Source organism: Oncorhynchus mykiss, chromosome 18 (genome assembly GCF_013265735.2).
Source record: "Oncorhynchus mykiss isolate Arlee chromosome 18, USDA_OmykA_1.1, whole genome shotgun sequence".
NCBI classification, from domain to species: Eukaryota; Metazoa; Chordata; class Actinopteri; order Salmoniformes; family Salmonidae; genus Oncorhynchus; species Oncorhynchus mykiss.
In genome coordinates, this window is record NC_048582.1 from 52,754,039 (window position 1) to 52,771,677 (window position 17,639).

At 47.2% G+C, this 17,639-nt stretch overlaps 1 protein-coding gene across 50 annotated transcripts in view; it reads right to left on the reverse strand.

Annotated features, from left to right (window-relative positions):
* The window catches only part of clasp2 (cytoplasmic linker associated protein 2), a 93,464-nt gene that overhangs the window by 22,530 nt on the left and 53,295 nt on the right, over positions 1-17,639 (reverse strand). For 9 of the 50 annotated variants that reach the window (XM_036953179.1, XM_036953167.1, XM_036953166.1 and 6 more), the window contains 13 exons: positions 16,609-16,649; positions 15,748-15,897; positions 15,236-15,259; positions 14,420-14,437; positions 14,075-14,173; positions 8,713-8,739; positions 7,250-7,276; positions 5,974-6,138; positions 5,385-5,429; positions 3,886-3,993; positions 3,418-3,480; positions 608-714; positions 351-374 (listed from right to left, as the gene is read on the reverse strand). In XM_036953179.1, coding sequence (XP_036809074.1) covers positions 351-374; positions 608-714; positions 3,418-3,480; positions 3,886-3,993; positions 5,385-5,429; positions 5,974-6,138; positions 7,250-7,276; positions 8,713-8,739; positions 14,075-14,173; positions 14,420-14,437; positions 15,236-15,259; positions 15,748-15,897; positions 16,609-16,649 — 898 coding nt within the window. The remainder of the gene's footprint in view (positions 1-350; positions 375-607; positions 715-3,417; positions 3,481-3,885; positions 3,994-5,384; positions 5,430-5,973; positions 6,139-7,249; positions 7,277-8,712; positions 8,740-14,074; positions 14,174-14,419; positions 14,438-15,235; positions 15,260-15,747; positions 15,898-16,608; positions 16,650-17,639) is intronic. The other 41 variants (XM_036953187.1, XM_036953170.1, XM_036953184.1 and 38 more) reach the window with 30 other exon arrangements.

The following is a 17,639-nucleotide window of genomic DNA, read 5'->3' on the forward strand; positions in this document are numbered from 1 at the left end:
CAGAGAGTGAGAGAGAGCGACAGAGAAAGAGAGCGACAGAGAAAGAGAGCGACAGAGAAAGAGAGCGACAGAGAAAGAGAGCGACAGAGAAAGAGAGCGACAGAGAAAGAGAGCGACAGAGAAAGAGAGCGACAGAGAAAGAGCGACAGAGAAAGAGAGAGAGCGACAGAGAAAGAGAGCGACAGAGAGAGAGAGCGACAGAGAAAGAGAGAGAGAGAAAGAGCAAGTGAGAAACAGAGAGAGAGAAAGAGTGAGAAACAGACTTTCCCTTTAAGTAACATGTACACATCAAATAACACCTTTCAACCCCACCCACCCACACACACACAGCAGTAGGTAGAGACGCTGACCTTGGATCTCATGTCTCCCAACAGCTGAGAGCGTTAAACAGAGGAGGAACCAGGGGTTAGTCACAACACAGCAGTAAGTGTGCGAGAGTGTCTGTGTACAGTATAAGTGTTTGGATGTGTATATATGAGCTACGAGAGATAGAGAGAAGGTAAGAGATTGAGAGATGTAAGAGACAGGGAAGGTGAAAGAGGGGGAGAAAGGAGTTGTCTTAAATATTGTCTCAGTGTGTGTGTGTGTAATGTGTGTATGTGTGTACCAGGGCATCAGCGAGGGCCTCTTCTACATCAGATCCTGTGTTGAGGATTCTCATGGCGCTGACGGATGAGGACAGACGACTGGACTGACTGATACTGTACCCTGACCCTGGAGAGATGAGAGAGCCCGAGAGACGCACACATTACAGATGCAGTCAAACACACAAAACTGCAATCCCTTTCACCCTCATCCCATCAGACGACCTCCCCCACCCTCATCCCACCAGACCTCATCCCATCAGACCTCCTCCCTTCCTCCCACCAGACCTCCTCCCTTCCTCCCACCAGACCTCCTCCCTTTCTCCCACCCTCCTCCCACCAGACCTCCTCCCTTCCTCATCCCATCAGACCCCCTCCCTTCCTCCCACCCTCCTCCCATCAGACCTCCTCCCTTCCACCCTCCTCCCTTCCTCCCACCAGACCTCCTCCCTTCCTCCCACCAGACCTCCTCCCACCAGACTTCATCCCTTTCTCCCACCAGACCCCCTTCCATTCCTTCCACCCTCATCCCATCAGACCTCCTCCCTTCCACCAGACCTCCTCCATTCCTCCTCCCACCAGACCTCCTCCCTTCCTCATCCCATCAGACCTCCTCCCTTCCTCCCACTCTCATCCCATCAGACGACCGCCCTTCCTCCCACCCTCATCCCATCAGACCTCCTCCCTTCCTCATCCCATCAGACCACCTCCCTTCCTCATCCCATCAGACCTATTCCCACCAGACCTCATCCCATCAGACCTCCTCCCTTCCTCCCACCAGACCTCCTCCCTTCCTCCCACCAGACCTCCTCCCTTTCTCCCACCCTCCTCCCACCAGACCTCCTCCCTTCCTCATCCCATCAGACCCCCTCCCTTCCTCCCACCCTCCTCCCATCAGACCTCCTCCCTTCCACCCTCCTCCCTTCCTCCCACCAGACCTCCTCCCTTCCTCCCACCAGACCTCCTCCCACCAGACTTCATCCCTTTCTCCCACCAGACCCCCTTCCATTCCTTCCACCCTCATCCCATCAGACCTCCTCCCTTCCACCAGACCTCCTCCATTCCTCCTCCCACCAGACCTCCTCCCTTCCTCATCCCATCAGACCTCCTCCCTTCCTCCCACTCTCATCCCATCAGACGACCGCCCTTCCTCCCACCCTCATCCCATCAGACCTCCTCCCTTCCTCATCCCATCAGACCACCTCCCTTCCTCATCCCATCAGACCTATTCCCACCAGACCTCATCCCAACAGACCTCCTCCCTTCCTCCTCCCACCAGACCTCCTCCCTTCCTCCCACCAGACCTCCTCCCTTCCTCCTACCCTCATCCCATCAGACGACCGCCCTTCCTCCCACCCTCATCCCACCAGACCTCCTCCCCACCACCCAACCCAATCCCATCAGACCTCCTCCCTTCCTCATCCCATCAGACCTCCTCGCTTCCACCGAATGTCATCCCATCAGACCTCCTCCCTTCCTCCCACCAGACCTCCTCCCTTCCTCATCCCATCAGACCTCCTCCCTTCCACCCAACCTAATCCCATCAGACCTCCTCCCTTCCATCCACCCTCATCCCATCAGACCTCCTCCCTTCCATCCACCCTCATCCCATCAGACCGCCTCCCTTCCACCCACAAGACCTCCTCCCTTCCACCCAACCTAATCCCATCAGACCTCCTCCCTTCCACCCAACCTAATCCCATCAGACGTCCTCCCTTCCTCATCCCATCAGACCTCCTCCCTTCCACCCAACGTCATCCATCAGACCTCCTCCCTTCCACCAGACCTCCCTTCCTCATCCCATCAGACCTCCTCCCTTCCACCCAACGTCATCCCACCAGACCTCCTCCCACCAGACTTCGTCCCTTTCTCCCACCCTCCTCCCACCAGACCTCCTCCCTTCCTCCTCCCATCAGACCTCCTCCCTTCCACCAGACCTCCTCCCTTCCTCCTCCCACCAGACCTCCTCCCTTCCTCATCCCATCAGACCTCCTCCCTTCCTCCCACTCTCATCCCATCAGACGACCGCCCTTCCTCCCACCCTCATCCCATCAGACCTCCTCCCTTCCTCATCCCATCAGACCACCTCCCTTCCTCATCCCATCAGACCTATTCCCACCAGACCTCATCCCACCAGACCTCCTCCCTCCCTTCCACCCACCAGACCTCATCCCATCAGACTTCCTCCCTTCCATCCACCCTCATCCCATCAGACCTCCTCCCTTCCATCCACCCTCATCCCATCAGACCGCCTCCCTTCCACCCACCAGACCTCATCCCATCAGACCTCCTCCCTTCCATCCACCCTCATCCCATCAGACCTCCTCCCTTCCATCCACCCTCATCCCATCAGACCGCCTCCCTTCCTCCTTCAATACTCCCCCCCTTCCCTACCCACCCTATCCCATAACCCTTCAATACCCCCTCCCCAGCTAGATGGCATGGTGAATAAATTACAAAAATATGACCAAATGACCCCCAAGAGCTGTGACCAAAGCATGATGGGAGTAAATAAACAAACATGGAGGACGCCGTGTCCGTGTTGATGGGAGGGAGGCGGGACTAAATTCAGGAAATAGATGAGTGAGAGAACAGAGTAACAAATGCATCCTCAAATGGAGATGGAATGATTGTCATGGCAACTGAACGGGGTGGAGGAAGCATGCGTTTCCGGCGGAAGCTTGAGGTCCAGGAAGAGAACGAAGGAAAAGAATAACGGAGAAAGAAAGAGCAGATCTAGAAAACGGGAAAAAATAAAAGATGTATGGAGAACGTAAAATAGGAGTCAAGCGGAAGGAGGGAGCAAAAGAGGATAGAGGTACTCATCGTTCACCTGCGGCCCCTAAAGCATCGGCGGTATGGAGAGCTCCAGTGGAGCGAGAGTAGTGCCGCGACGCTGCAACAATGAACCCCACACACACGCAGAGAACCACACACACAAAACAGCCCCCCCATCGTTAGAACTCACAGTGTGAGAGAAAGAGACCCAGAACCACACAGCAACATGTCAGTGTGTGTGATTAGTAGCCCTCAGAGTCCAGTTCTGCTTCCCTACAGAGTCTGACAGTACTCCATTTCACGAGTCATGTCAGCTAGCCAGTCCAAACGACAGTGGATACAATGTCATCCCCAAAATGACAGTCTTGTTGTTAGATCAACTGTACACAAGGTGGTCAATTTTGTTGTTCCATATTGTTGGCTTGTGTCTTTGTTTTACTATGTGGTATCTATGATGTGTGTGTGTGTGTACGCGCAAACTAAGTGCATGTGTGATATCTATGACGTGATGTGTGTTACTCACCCAGGGGTGTAAAGGAGCGTACAGGGCTGGTGTCTCTGCTGCTCTCTCTGCTGGCCTCCCTGCTGCAGCCCTGACTCATACTGGGCCGGGGGATACGACTGCCCCGAGCTACAGTACCATGTTACCAGGGGACGGACGGGGAAGAGGAAAGGAAGAAAGAAAGATAGAAAGCAACAAATAAACAGAGAGAGGACAAAGGAGAGAGAGAGTCATAAGAGTGACACCCTGATAGAGACAGGACTGAAAAAGAGCACAGCTCTACTGGCTCCATGGGTGAGTCTCAGTCTACAGTGGTTTAGAAAGGAAGCCACAGTAGACTGTTGAGACACAGCCCTAGAGAGCTCAGGACTGCTGGGCTCAGAAATAACATGTATATAAACAATTTCAGCACTCACTCACTGACGCACGCACACACAGGCACACACACATAGGCACACACACACACACACACACACACACACAGGCACACACACACACACACACAGGCACACACACACACACAGGCACAGCAGGACAGAAGGAGGAAATGAGAAGCAGATGAAAGACCAGGGGTGAGGATCTCTGTTTTCATCCAATAAGCATCAAGCTCATCCTGACTGTTTATTGGCCAAAGCCAGCATCCACACACCAATCAGAGTTAATCACAGAGAACTTATGGGGGAACCAATGACGCTTCACCGATCCTATGAAGCTTCACCGATCTTATGATCCTTCATTCATACCTGCGGCCAATTGGTTAGTGGGAAGATGCAAATTGTCTAGGAGAGGGGGTGACCTTGATAATTTATTGTTAAAACGAGAGGCTGCCTAGATCTTTAACTTAAAGACCCTTGCTCTCTTCCGTCTCAATCATTGTTGTGATTGTGACTTGCCATTGTAATTGTTTGTAAGCTTGTGTAGTCCAACAGGAATTTATGATCGTATGTTGTTTGTATGCTGTTCTTTGTATGCCATTTTAATATTTGATAATTAACCAATGATATTAGGCCACTCTTGGCCATGATTACAGACACCTGTGTCTTTTGACATTACATAAACGAGTCATCCCGCAGTGTTTGTGATTACACCCTGATGAAGACAGCTTGGCTGTCGAAAGGTTGGTAATTACATTTTTGCATCTGAGCTCCTAGAGTGTGCGGCTCTCTTTTATCTTACTTTCAAGTTTTCTACTCCGCTAGCTAGCACCTCGCCTAAATAGGTGTGCGTTTCTTTTTCTTCAAGATAAAAATTGTCACCATGATTATCATGACAACCCATCACCATGGCAACACACAGCCATGCGTTCGGTGGTTAGAGAGGAGGATACTGGAATTTTGAGGCGGCGAGTGACAGCCTGACGGAAGGCTGAAATGGTTTGAGCGAGAGAAATGGAGGGAGATGGAGAGATGAAGATAGAGGGCTAGAGAGTGAAATGGAGGGACGGAGAAGAGGAAGAGAAAGAGGGAGAGATTGAGGGATGCGGGTGGAGTTGTCAGAGGGACGAGTCGGAGAGTTCTTACCTCCTCTGCTTGCGCCGTTGTAGATGGAACTAATACTGGAGGGAGCTAGAGACCAGAGGAAGGAGAGGAAGGAGAGGAAGGAGAAGGAAAGAGGGAGTAAAATAGAGGTCAGCTTGAAATTAGTTCTCGCTTTCAAAGTTGTTGGAGAAAGGATGCGGCGGTAAGGGGAACATGTGATTGGTGGGGATTGATCAAGTTGTTGGAGGCAGACTGCTGTGTGTGAGACCTGTCAATCTCTGGGCCTTAGCCAATCAGACGTGAGCAGGAACAAACAGAAACAGGCCAATGGAGGAGGGAAATGATTTATTGGTTTAGCAATAACAAACAAAGTAAACAAAATAAAAAACCCATGCATCCTGTCAATGGAGGGAAAAGAGGAGGCTTGGTAACCAGGCAGGTAAGACAAGGGGCTGGGATGGGTCACTATGATGGTGACTGGATGTGTCATCAAGATGAAACCAGGCAGGTAAGACAAGGGGCTGGGATGGGTCACTATGATAATGACTGGATGTGTCATCAAGATGAAACCAGGCAGGTAAGACAAGGGGCTGGGATGGGTCACTATGATAATGACTGGATGTGTACTCACCGACAGACAGGCGTGTAGGGGAGGAGTCTCGTGAGCAGCCCTGGCTGCGGGGGATGCGGCTACGTCTCCCTCCAGCCCCAGCTAGGACCCTCTGGGCTCCAGAACCCAGAGTACTCAGAGCGGTACTGGTCAGGACGCGACCCGGAGAACCACTCCGACTGCCGGCTAGAGAGAGCGGGAGGGAAGAGAGTTAGAGACGCACACATAGACCACACACTTGTCATGCGTGGGACCCTATTGTCTAAGGAATAACAACATCAACAACCCCTAACCCCTTCAGTGTCTGCAGCCGACCTGGGTTGAACACATAGGTCAAACACTTGTTTTGGGACTATTATTCCCATTATTTCAATAGTAAATCAAGCTCAACTAAAGTCTGAGAGTATTTGACTGTATTATTGACCCAGGTCTGGTTAGCAGATCAGAAGGAACTAGATGTGTAGGAACATGGTGAATGGGCTCAATGGATTTCAGGGTTAGGGGTTGTTTTCAACCAGATTCAGGGGACCAGCTTTGGCGGCCATCTTGGGACTGTCATCATTTCAGTGGGTCGTTTGCTTATTCCCAAATAATTACATGGAGTACAATATATGTTTTTCATTCCAGTCTCCAATCACCCGGCCCATAATGCATTGTGCTGAATGTCACAGATCTACACATGCCTTTGTGATCTTTTAACTCATGAGACAGAGACGTGAAGAAGTGCTGAAAGTGAAATGTGGACAGAGAGGGTCATGTGACATGAGTGAGACAAACACTGTTTATCACTCAACGGAAACATATCACATCAATCTATTTCACCACACATACGCAGAATACAAACTTACACACTACACAGTCTAGGCTACACAGTCTAGTCTACACACACCACCACAATTGACCTCTAACACCAAGTGAATTGGAGCTAACACTTTGTGACTAAGCAAGGAATAGATGGGACTACCCCAGTGTACTACAACTCCACCTCAGAGTGGTCTGTTCTGTCAGAGCATGCTGGTCACATGGCATTCTACCTCCCATGCATCAGAATCACCAATGCATCTCTCTCATCCTATCTGCTCCCTCCTAACAGGTAGACACAGGCCTCAGCTCAGAGCACAAGTAGTCATAAGGCAGGCAGCCATGTTCTGGTTTAAACTACAAGTCCCAGCATGCTTCAGCCAGAGAGGGGGTGGAGCTTTAGGTGACCAGCTTTGTTGAGGGGTGAGAAGAGGTGAGGGGTGAGAGAAGGGGTGATTAGGGTGAAGGTAACAGGTAGTACACGTTAGACTCTTACCACCAATGGGGGTAGCAGACTGAGATCCTGCACCAATGAGAAGGCAGGATTGGAGAGGGGAGCGGGGACAGGAACAGGAAGTTAAACCAGATGAATTATGGGTGTTAGAGCACAAAGCACCATGGGAGTTATCATGGGAGCATTCCGAGGCGAGAGACTGAGAGCAACAATGACCACGCTTCAAACACGGAAATACATGTATCAATTAAATAGAAATAAATATAGAATAAACTATGAATGCTGAGACACAAGGAGCCAGCTGTGATGCTTGATGGAAGAACGGTAGAGCACTGCATGATGGGTAGCCGGTGTGTGACGCAGCAGTATCACTGACGAAGCAAAGCAGCCTCACAATGGAGGAAATAAAAACACCTCAAAGTACAAATGCTCTAACACACACACACACACACACACACACACACACACACACACACACACACACACACACACACACAGCCAAAACCTGCACTGCCCAACCACAGCTCTCTGTCCCAAAGACATCTCACCATCATTATTAATTGTCTCTTGCTCTCAATCCGTAAGTCTATTGACACACCAGTACATCAATCTAAGTAACAGAATTTAAAAAAAATTAAAATAGACATCCTTTAGTTTATTCTAGAGATAGATTTTTTGTATGGGCTACGTCTCAATCCGCCGTATCCACCCATGTCAGCCTTCCACATCTGCGGTGGAAAGTGGCCGAGCTGCAGCGGTGTTGTCAGACCATGAGACATCTCACAAAAACTTATGTAGTGTCAGAACGGTTGTGCCTACAATCTAATGTGGAAAGATAAGCCCCTCTGTGGAAAGGGGAGAACCTCACAAACACAAGTGTCACAGGACTCTCCTGAAAGTAACCCATACAAATGAATGGAAGTATGGAGGTAGTTTTTTGGGGTTAAATGTGTTGTCTTTTTTGCCATTTATGAATGTGTATTCAATGTGTTACTAAGGGCTATAGCAGTAAAGGCCAAATTCAATATTTTCTCAAATATATTTTTTTATAAAAATAAATGACACCCCCCCCCCCCCCAACGGCTTTGACTTTGAGGTTAACCTCTCGTTCCTTGAATCTGTTCTGTTTTTTTCTGTCAGGTTGAGCCTTAAACAGATCCCATTTTTCAAATTAAAACCATCATGATGGTTTGGGGGCCTCATCGTCACTACAGTTTATGTAATAACAAAGGAGGTCAAACCAGTCAACACACTCTTGATTTGAGAGTGCTGCACCAACTTGATTTGCTGAGTTGGCTCCTGTTTTTGTCATGTTTTGGTATTTTTGATTAACTATTGGCAGAACTGGACTTTTCACACCAACCAACACACCACTCTCTGTGATGAGACAACAGAGCATGCAGAGAACACACACACACACACACACACACTCTCAACAAACAACGGTGACCATGAGAGCAACATAATGGGTCCATCTACCCCACTGCAACACACACACAGAATACCTGGCGTGCAATCTGATTCGTCGGAACCTAAGAGGTATAAAAAACATTTGCAGGAGCTTATTGTCTCTGTGAGGGATACCAGCAGTGACTATAGAAAGAGAGTGTGTATAACTCATCTTATATTCTCTGTGAGGGATACCATACCACCGTATAACTCATCTTATATTCTCTGTGAGGGATACCAGCAGTGACTATAGAAAGAGAGTGTGTATAACTCATCTTATATTCTCTGTGAGGGATACCAGCAGTGACTATAGAAAGAGTGTGTATAACTCATCTTATTTTATTTATTTATTTTATTTTACCTTTATTTAACCAGGTAGGCAAGTTGAGAACAAGTTCTCATTTACAATTGCGACCTGGCCAAGATAAAGCAAAGCAGTTCGACAGATACAACAACACAGAGTTACACATGGAGTAAAACAAACATACAGTCAATAATAAAGTATAAACAAGTCTATATACAATGTGAGCAAATGAGGTGAGAAGGGAGGTAAAGGCAAAAAAGGCCTTGGTGGCAAGGTAAATACAATATAGCAAGTAAAACACTGGAATGGTAGTTTTGCAATGGAAGAATGTGCAAAGTAGAAATAAAAATAATGGGGTGCAAAGGAGCAAAATAAATAAATAAATAAAATACAGTTGGGAAAGAGGTAGTTGATAGGGCTAAATTATAGGTGGGCTATGTACAGGTGCAGTAATCTGTGAGCTGCTCTGACAGTTGGTGCTTAAAGCTAGTGAGGGAGATAAGTGTTTCCAGTTTCAGAGATTTTTGTAGTTCGTTCCAGTCATTGGCAGCAGAGAACTGGAAAGAGAGGCGGCCAAAGAAAGAAATGGTTTTGGGGGTGACTAGAGAGATATACCTGCTGGAGCGTGTGCTACAGGTGGGAGATGCTATGGTGACCAGCGAGCTGAGATAAGGGGGGACTTTACCTAGCAGGGTCTTGTAGATGACATGGAGCCAGTGGGTTTGGCGACGAGTATGAAGCGAGGGCCAGCCAACGAGAGCGTACAGGTCGCAATGGTGGGTAGTATATGGGGCTTTGGTGACAAAACAGATTGCACTGTGATAGACTGCATCCAATTTGTTGAGTAGGGTATTGGAGGCTATTTTGTAAATTACATCGCCAAAGTCGAGGATTGGTAGGATGGTCAGTTTTACAAGGGTATGTTTGGCAGCATGAGTGAAGGATGCTTTGTTGCGAAATAGGAAGCCAATTCTAGATTTAACTTTGGATTGGAGATGTTTGATATGGGTCTGGAAGGAGAGTTTACAGTCTAACCAGACACCTAAGTATTTGTAGTTGTCCACGTATTCTAAGTCAGAGCCGTCCAGAGTAGTGATGTTGGACAGGCGGGTAGGTGCAGGTAGCGATCGGTTGAAGAGCATGCATTTAGTTTTACTTGTATTTAAGAGCAATTGGAGGCCACGGAAGGAGAGTTGTATGGCATTGAAGCTTGCCTGGAGGGTTGTTAACACAGTGTCCAAAGAAGGGCCGGAAGTATACAGAATGGTGTCGTCTGCGTAGAGGTGGATCAGAGACTCACCAGCAGCAAGAGCGACCTCATTGATGTATACAGAGAAGAGAGTCGGTCCAAGAATTGAACCCTGTGGCACCCCCATAGAGACTGCCAGAGGTCCGGACAACAGACCCTCCGATTTGACACACTGAACTCTATCAGAGAAGTAGTTGGTGAACCAGGCGAGGCAATCATTTGAGAAACCAAGGCTGTTGAGTCTGCCGATGAGGATGTGGTGATTGACAGAGTCGAAAGCCTTGGCCAGATCAATGAATACGGCTGCACAGTAATGTTTCTTATCGATGGCGGTTAAGATATCGTTTAGGACCTTGAGCGTGGCTGAGGTGCACCCATGACCAGCTCTGAAACCAGATTGCATAGCAGAGAAGGTATGGTGAGATTCAAAATGGTCGGTAATCTGTTTGTTGACTTGGCTTTCGAAGACCTTAGAAAGGCATGGTAGGATAGATATAGGTCTGTAGCAGTTTGGGTCAAGAGTGTCCCCCCCTTTGAAGAGGGGGATGACCGCAGCTGCTTTCCAATCTTTGGGAATCTCAGACGACACGAAAGAGAGGTTGAACAGGCTAGTAATAGGGGTGGCAACAATTTCGGCAGATAATTTTAGAAAGAAAGGGTCCAGATTGTCTAGCCCGGCTGATTTGTAGGGGTCCAGATTTTGCAGCTCTTTCAGAACATCAGCTGAATGGATTTGGGAGAAGGAGAAATGGGGAAGGCTTGGGCGAGTTGCTGTTGGGGGTGCAGTGCTGTTGACAGGGGTAGGAGTAGCCAGGTGGAAAGCATGGCCAGCAGTAGAAAAATGCTTATTGAAATGTTCAATTATGGTGGATTTATCAGTGGTGACAGTGTTTCCTATCTTCAGTGCAGTGGGCAGCTGGGAGGAGGTGTTCTTATTCTCCATGGACTTTACAGTGTCCCAGAACTTTTTTGAGTTAGTGTTGCAAGAAGCAAATTTCTGCTTGAAAAAGCTAGCCTTGGCTTTTCTAACTGCCTGTGTATAATGGTTTCTAGCTTCCCTGAACAGCTGCATATCACGGGGGCTGTTCGATGCTAATGCAGAACGCCATAGGATGTTTTTGTGTTGGTTAAGGGCAGTCAGGTCTGGGGAGAACCAAGGGCTATATCTGTTCCTGGTTCTACATTTCTTGAATGGGGCATGTTTATTTAAGATGGTTAGGAAGGCATTTAAAAAAAAATAAATATCCAGGCATCCTCTACTGACGGGATGAGGTCAATATCCTTCCAGGATACCCCGGCCAGGTCGATTAGAAAGGCCTGCTCGCTGAAGTGTTTCAGGGAGCGTTTTACAGTGATGAGAGGAGGTCGTTTGACCGCTGACCCATTACGGATGCAGGCAATGAGGCAGTGATCGCCTCATGAAGACAGCAGAGGTGTATTTAGAGGGGAAGTTGGTTAGGATGATATCTATGAGGGTGCCCATGTTTAAGGCTTTGGGGAGGTACCTGGTAGGTTCATTGATAATTTGTGTGAGATTGAGGGCATCAAGTTTAGATTGTAGGATGGCTGGGGTGTTAAGCATGTTCCAGTTTAGGTCGCCTAGCAGCACGAGCTCTGAAGATAGATGGGGGGCAATCAGTTCACATATGGTGTCCAGAGCACAGCTGGGGGCAGAGGGTGGTCTATAGCAGGCGGCAACGGTGAGAGACTTGTTTTTAGAGAGGTGGATTTTTAAAAGTAGAAGTTCAAATTGTTTGGGTACAGACCTGGATAGTAGGACAGAACTCTGCAGGCTATCTTTGCAGTAGATTGCAACACCGCCCCCTTTGGCAGTTCTATCTTGTCTGAAAATGTTGTAGTTTGGAATTAAAATGTCTGAATTTTTGGTGGTCTTCCTAAGCCAGGATTCAGACACAGCTAGAACATCCGGGTTGGCAGAGTGTGCTAAAGCAGTGAATAGAACAAACTTAGGGAGGAGGCTTCTAATGTTAACATGCATGAAACCAAGGCTATTACGGTTACAGAAGTCGTCAAAAGAGAGCGCCTGGGAATAGGAGTGGAGCTAGGCACTGCAGGGCCTGGATTCACCTCTACATCGCCAGAGGAACATAGGAGGAGTAGAATAAGGGTGCGACTAAAAGCAATAAGAATTGGTCGTCTAGAACGTCTGGAACAGAGAGTAAAAGGAGGTTTCTGGGGGCGATAAAATAGCATCAAGGTATAATGTACAGACAAAGGTAAGGTAGGATGTGAATACAGTGGAGGTAAACCTAGGTATTGAGTGATGAAGAGAGAGATATTGTCTCTAGAAACATCATTGAAACCAGGAGATGTCATTGCATGTGTGGGTGGTGGAACTAATAGGTTGGATAAGGTATAGTGAGTGAGCAGGACTAGAGGCTCTACAGTGAAATAAGCCAATAAACACTAACCAGAACAGCAATGGACAAGACATATTGACATTAAGGAGAGGCATGCTTAGTCGAGTGATCAAAAGGGTCCAGTGAGTGGAGAGGTTGGTTGAGGGTCACGGCGATTTAGACAGCTAGCCAAGCCAACCGGTAGCAAGCTAGCATAGGATGGAGTCTGTTGTTAGCCACCTCTTGCGTTCGGTCAGTAGATTAGTGGGGTTCCGTGAGGTAGAGGGGATTAATCCAAATCACACAACAACAACAACAAAAATAAGAACAATAGATATAGTTATAGAGGCCCGAGAAGAAAACATAATAATAATAAAAATAAATAAATTGTCCGATTGTCTATTCAGATAGCAGCCGGTAAGACAGCTAACGGTTAGCGGGCCGCAGATGGGTGTTCAGGTAACGTCGCGACAGAGGAGCCAGCCGGATCTCCTTCAGGTAGATAACGTCGGCAGTCCAGTTGTGAAGGCCCGGTGGGGCTCCGCGTAGGCAGTGAAACGGGTCCGGATAGGTGACTGCAGCCCAGGAGTGAATGATGGAACTCAGGAGTGATTGACGGAGCTGGCTAGCACCGGAACAATCGATGTTTGCTCCGGAATCGACGAAAGCCGACTGTCACACGGATAGCAGCTAGCTAGCTGTGAGATCCGGGTATGAATGTCCAGAGAGCAGTTGAAATCCAGGGACATGGAGAGAAAAATTGGTCCGGTATGTTTCGTTCAGAGCCGCGCTGCGCCGTACAAAACTGGCGATAGATTTTCGAGCTAAAGGATAGCTGATGACCACAAACCGTGGTTAGCTGAATACTAACGATTTGCCAGTAAAGAAGCTAACTAGCTTCTGATTAGTTCTGGATTAGCTTCTGGGCTAGCTCCTGGCTAGCTTCTGGCTAGTTTCTGGCTAGCTTCTTGGAGTTTCTGGCTAGCTTCTTGGAGGATTACAGATCTGAGGTAAATAATAATTTTTTATAAATATAAATTGGTGAGGCTGGTTGCAGGAGAGTGTTTAGAAGATGAGTTGATGGAAAATAAAAATAAAATGTATATGAAAAAAGTTGTAAATATATATATATACAGGACACGACAAGACGAGGACAAAAGACGTCTGAACTGCTATGCGATCTTGGAGAGATATGATATTATATTATCTGAGGGATACCAGCAGTGACTATAGAAAGAGTGTGCATAACTCATCTTATATTCTCTGAGGGATACCAGCAGTGACTATAGAAAGAGAGTGTGTATAACTCATCTTATATTCTCTGTGAGGGATACCAGCAGTGACTATAGAAAGAGAGTGTGTATAACTCATCTTGCAAAAACACACGCACGCTCAAATACACTCAAAGTAATAAGGCAGTGGAAGATTGTGTGTATGTGAGGGATGTGGTATTTGAGGCTCAGAAACTGTGTGAACGTGTTGTGCGTGTGTGTGCTTCTTCTTACGTTGTGACTGGGACACCATCTTGGTGCGGGTGCGTCCCCGGGAGTCCACCTGGCTGACGCTGGTCACCGTGGTGAGAGGCTGCTTGGTCCTCAGACGACCTGAGGTCAGAGGTCATACTGTTAGATTGGACACTGACTAGACACACTCATTTTCTCACACACACACTTTCTGAATAGAACAGAGGCCTCCACCCTCCACTACTAAGCAATAAGCACTAGTTTAGAGGTAAGAAGCCCTATGGCTGAATACTACTTGGTCAAAATATAGGTATATAGATAACTAACTACAGGCTACAAAGAAACTAGTCGTACAGTCTATAACTACAGTACCTACTACTGTCTTACCATTGACTGACCTGGCCCCTAAAATCAGACAGAGAGGGGGAGGGGTGTGTCATTGGTCAAAGGTCATATAAAGTGATGTAGGGTGTTTAAAGTGAGTGGGTTTTTTGAACGGCGCATTAAATCCCATGTATTATTATTATGTAGCTACGCAGACTAAATATGACTGTTAATAAACAATATAACATTAAATCCCATGTATTATTATTATGTAGCTACGCAGACTAAATATGACTGTTAATAAACATTAACATTAAATCCCATGTATTATTATTATGTAGCTACGCAGACTAAATATGACTGTTAATAAACATTAACATTAAATCCCATGTATTATTATTATGTAGCTACGCAGACTAAATATGACTGTTAATAAACAATATAACATTAAATCCCATGTATTATTATTATGTAGCTACGCAGACTAAATATGACTGTTAATAAACATTAACATTAAATCCCATGTATTATTATTATGTAGCTACGCAGACTAAATATGACTGTTAATAAACATTAACATTAAATCCCATGTATTATTATTATGTAGCTACGCAGACTAAATATGACTGTTAATAAACAATATAACATTAACATCAGAAGTTCTTTCCTTATTTCATAAATGTAATTTGAGAATGAGTGCGAGAGAACAGCCGAACAGCAGAGGGCACCATGGTTACAGACTGGCTGGGGTGACAGAGTTGCTGTCCAGGGCCACCACCCAGAATACACAGGAAGGAGGGATGAATGAGGGAAAAAGGAAAAGAATAGCGTGAGGTGTTTCTGAGCGGAGGAGAGTGAAACAGGAGGAGATGATCTTACCATCCATTTTATCAGAGGCATCATCTTTAGTGGCAGAGAGCGAGAGAACAATAACGGTGAAGTGAGAAGGTGAAGAAAAGAGAGAAGAGAAGGAGAGTGGTATAGTGTGTGTTAGTAAGAGAACATAGTTCAAACAGAGAATCATGCAGGAACAACAACTAAAACACCTAACAAATACACACTGACAGACCATAGCTACACAAACACACAGACATAACACAGACAGGCAGCAAGCAGACAGACAGGCTAACAGCCCCTCCGACAGAGAAACCTAGGATAGGAGAGAGATGCAGGCAGTGTATTCAGATATCGAGAGGAGTTCAGCCTAGGTCTTGAAAGCAGCAGGAAACCATAACACACAGCACGTTGACTGAGAGTGTGTGTGTCAGTTATTGAATGATTAATTGATAGACTGACAGACAGCTGACTGATGTAGACAGATGTCTAAACTGTGTCTGATTGGTTGGTTGGTTGGTTGGTTCGCTGCCAGGTTCGATTGACAGCTGCCTTACCCAATGACGAGTAGGAACCGGGGGTCAGTCTCCCCGCCCCCACCTGCCCGATGTGCCGCTGCTTAGCAACCGTTGCTGCATTAACATCCACATCGCTACGGGAACGCTGCAGGGAGCCTGGCGACGCCCCGCCCTTATGACCAGCCGGGACTGGGAGGGGGAGGGAGGATATATACAGACAAACACACAAACACCACATCACAATACAAACACCACCACATACTATACAATCACTTGCCTGGACATAAACACATACAGACATACACACATATTTACACTGAACAAAAATATAAACGCAACATGTAAAGTGTTGGTCCATGTTTCATGAGCTGAAACAAAAGATCCCAGACATTTTCCATATGCACAAAATGCTTATTTCTCTCATATTTGGTGAACAAATTTGTTTACATCCCTGTTAGTGAGCATTTCTCCTTTCCAAAGATAATCCATCCACCTGACAAGTGTGGCATATCAAGAAGCTGATTAAATAGCACGATCATTACACAGGTGCACCTTGTGCTGGGGACAATAAAAGGCCACTTTAAAATGCGAGTATTTCTGTCTGTAATAAAGCCCTTTTGTGCGGACAACCTCATTCTGATTGGCTGGGCCTGCCTCCCCAGTGGGTGCGCCTCTGTCTGGTCAAGTGAAATACATAGATTAGGGCCTGAAAAATGTAAATTGACTGATTTCCTTATATGAAAAAAAATCCAAGAAATTGTTGCGGTTATATTTTTGTTCAGTATAAATGTGTGAATAGACAAACATACACAAATAACGTACACACCACTTGTACAAGATCAGGAATGATATGATCAATACCGGTATTTGTGTGCGTGTGTGTGTGTGTTTGTGTTTCACCTCTACCAGGAGCAGCTGACCATTTAGACGACAGAGGACGACTGGGAGAGGTAGAGAGAGAGGTAGAGAGAGAGCGCGATGTAGGTAGAGAGAGAGGTAGAGAGCGCAATGTAGAGAGAGAGAGAGAGAGCGATGTAGAGAGAGAGAGAGAGAGAGAGAGCGATGTAGAGAGAGAGAGAGCGATGTGTAGAGAGAGAGAGAGAGCGCGATGGAGAGAGAGAGAGTGCGATGTAGAGAGAGAGAGAGAGCGATGTAGAGAGAGAGAGCGATGTAGAGAGAGAGAGAGAGAGCGATGTAGAGAGAGAGAGAGCGATGTAGAGAGAGAGAGAGAGAGAGCGCGATGTAGAGAGAGAGAGAGCGCGATATAGAGAGAGAGAGAGAGCGCGATAGAGAGAGAGAGCGCGATAGAGAGCGAGAGCACAAGAGAGCGAGAGCGCAATAGAGAGAGAGAGCGCAATAGAGAGAGAGAGCGCAATAGAGAGAGAGCGCAATAGAGAGAGAGCGCAATAGAGAGAGAGAGCGCAATAGAGAGAGAGAGCGCAATAGAGAGAGAGAGCGCAATAGAGAGAGAGAGCGCAATAGAGAGAGAGAGCGCAATAGAGAGAGTAGCGCAATAGAGAGAGAGAGCGCAATAGAGAGAGAGAGCGCAATATAGAGAGAGCGCAATATAGAGAGAGAGAGCACGCAATAGAGAGAGAGAGCATGCAATAGAGAGAGAGAGCACGCAATAGAGAGAGAGCACGCAATAGAGAGAGAGAGAGCACGCAATAGAGAGAGAGCGCGCAATAGAGAGAGAGAGAGAGCGCGCAATAGAGAGAGCACAATAGAGAGAGAGAGCGCAATAGAGAGCGAGAGCGCAATAGAGAGAGAGAGCGCAATAGAGAGAGAGAGCACGCAATAGAGAGAGAGAGCGCGCAATAGAGAGATAGAGCGCAATAGAAAGAGAGAGCGCAATAGAGAGAGAGCGCAATAGAGAGAGAGAGCGCAATAGAGAGAGAGAGCGCAATAGAGAGAGAGCGCAATAGAGAGAG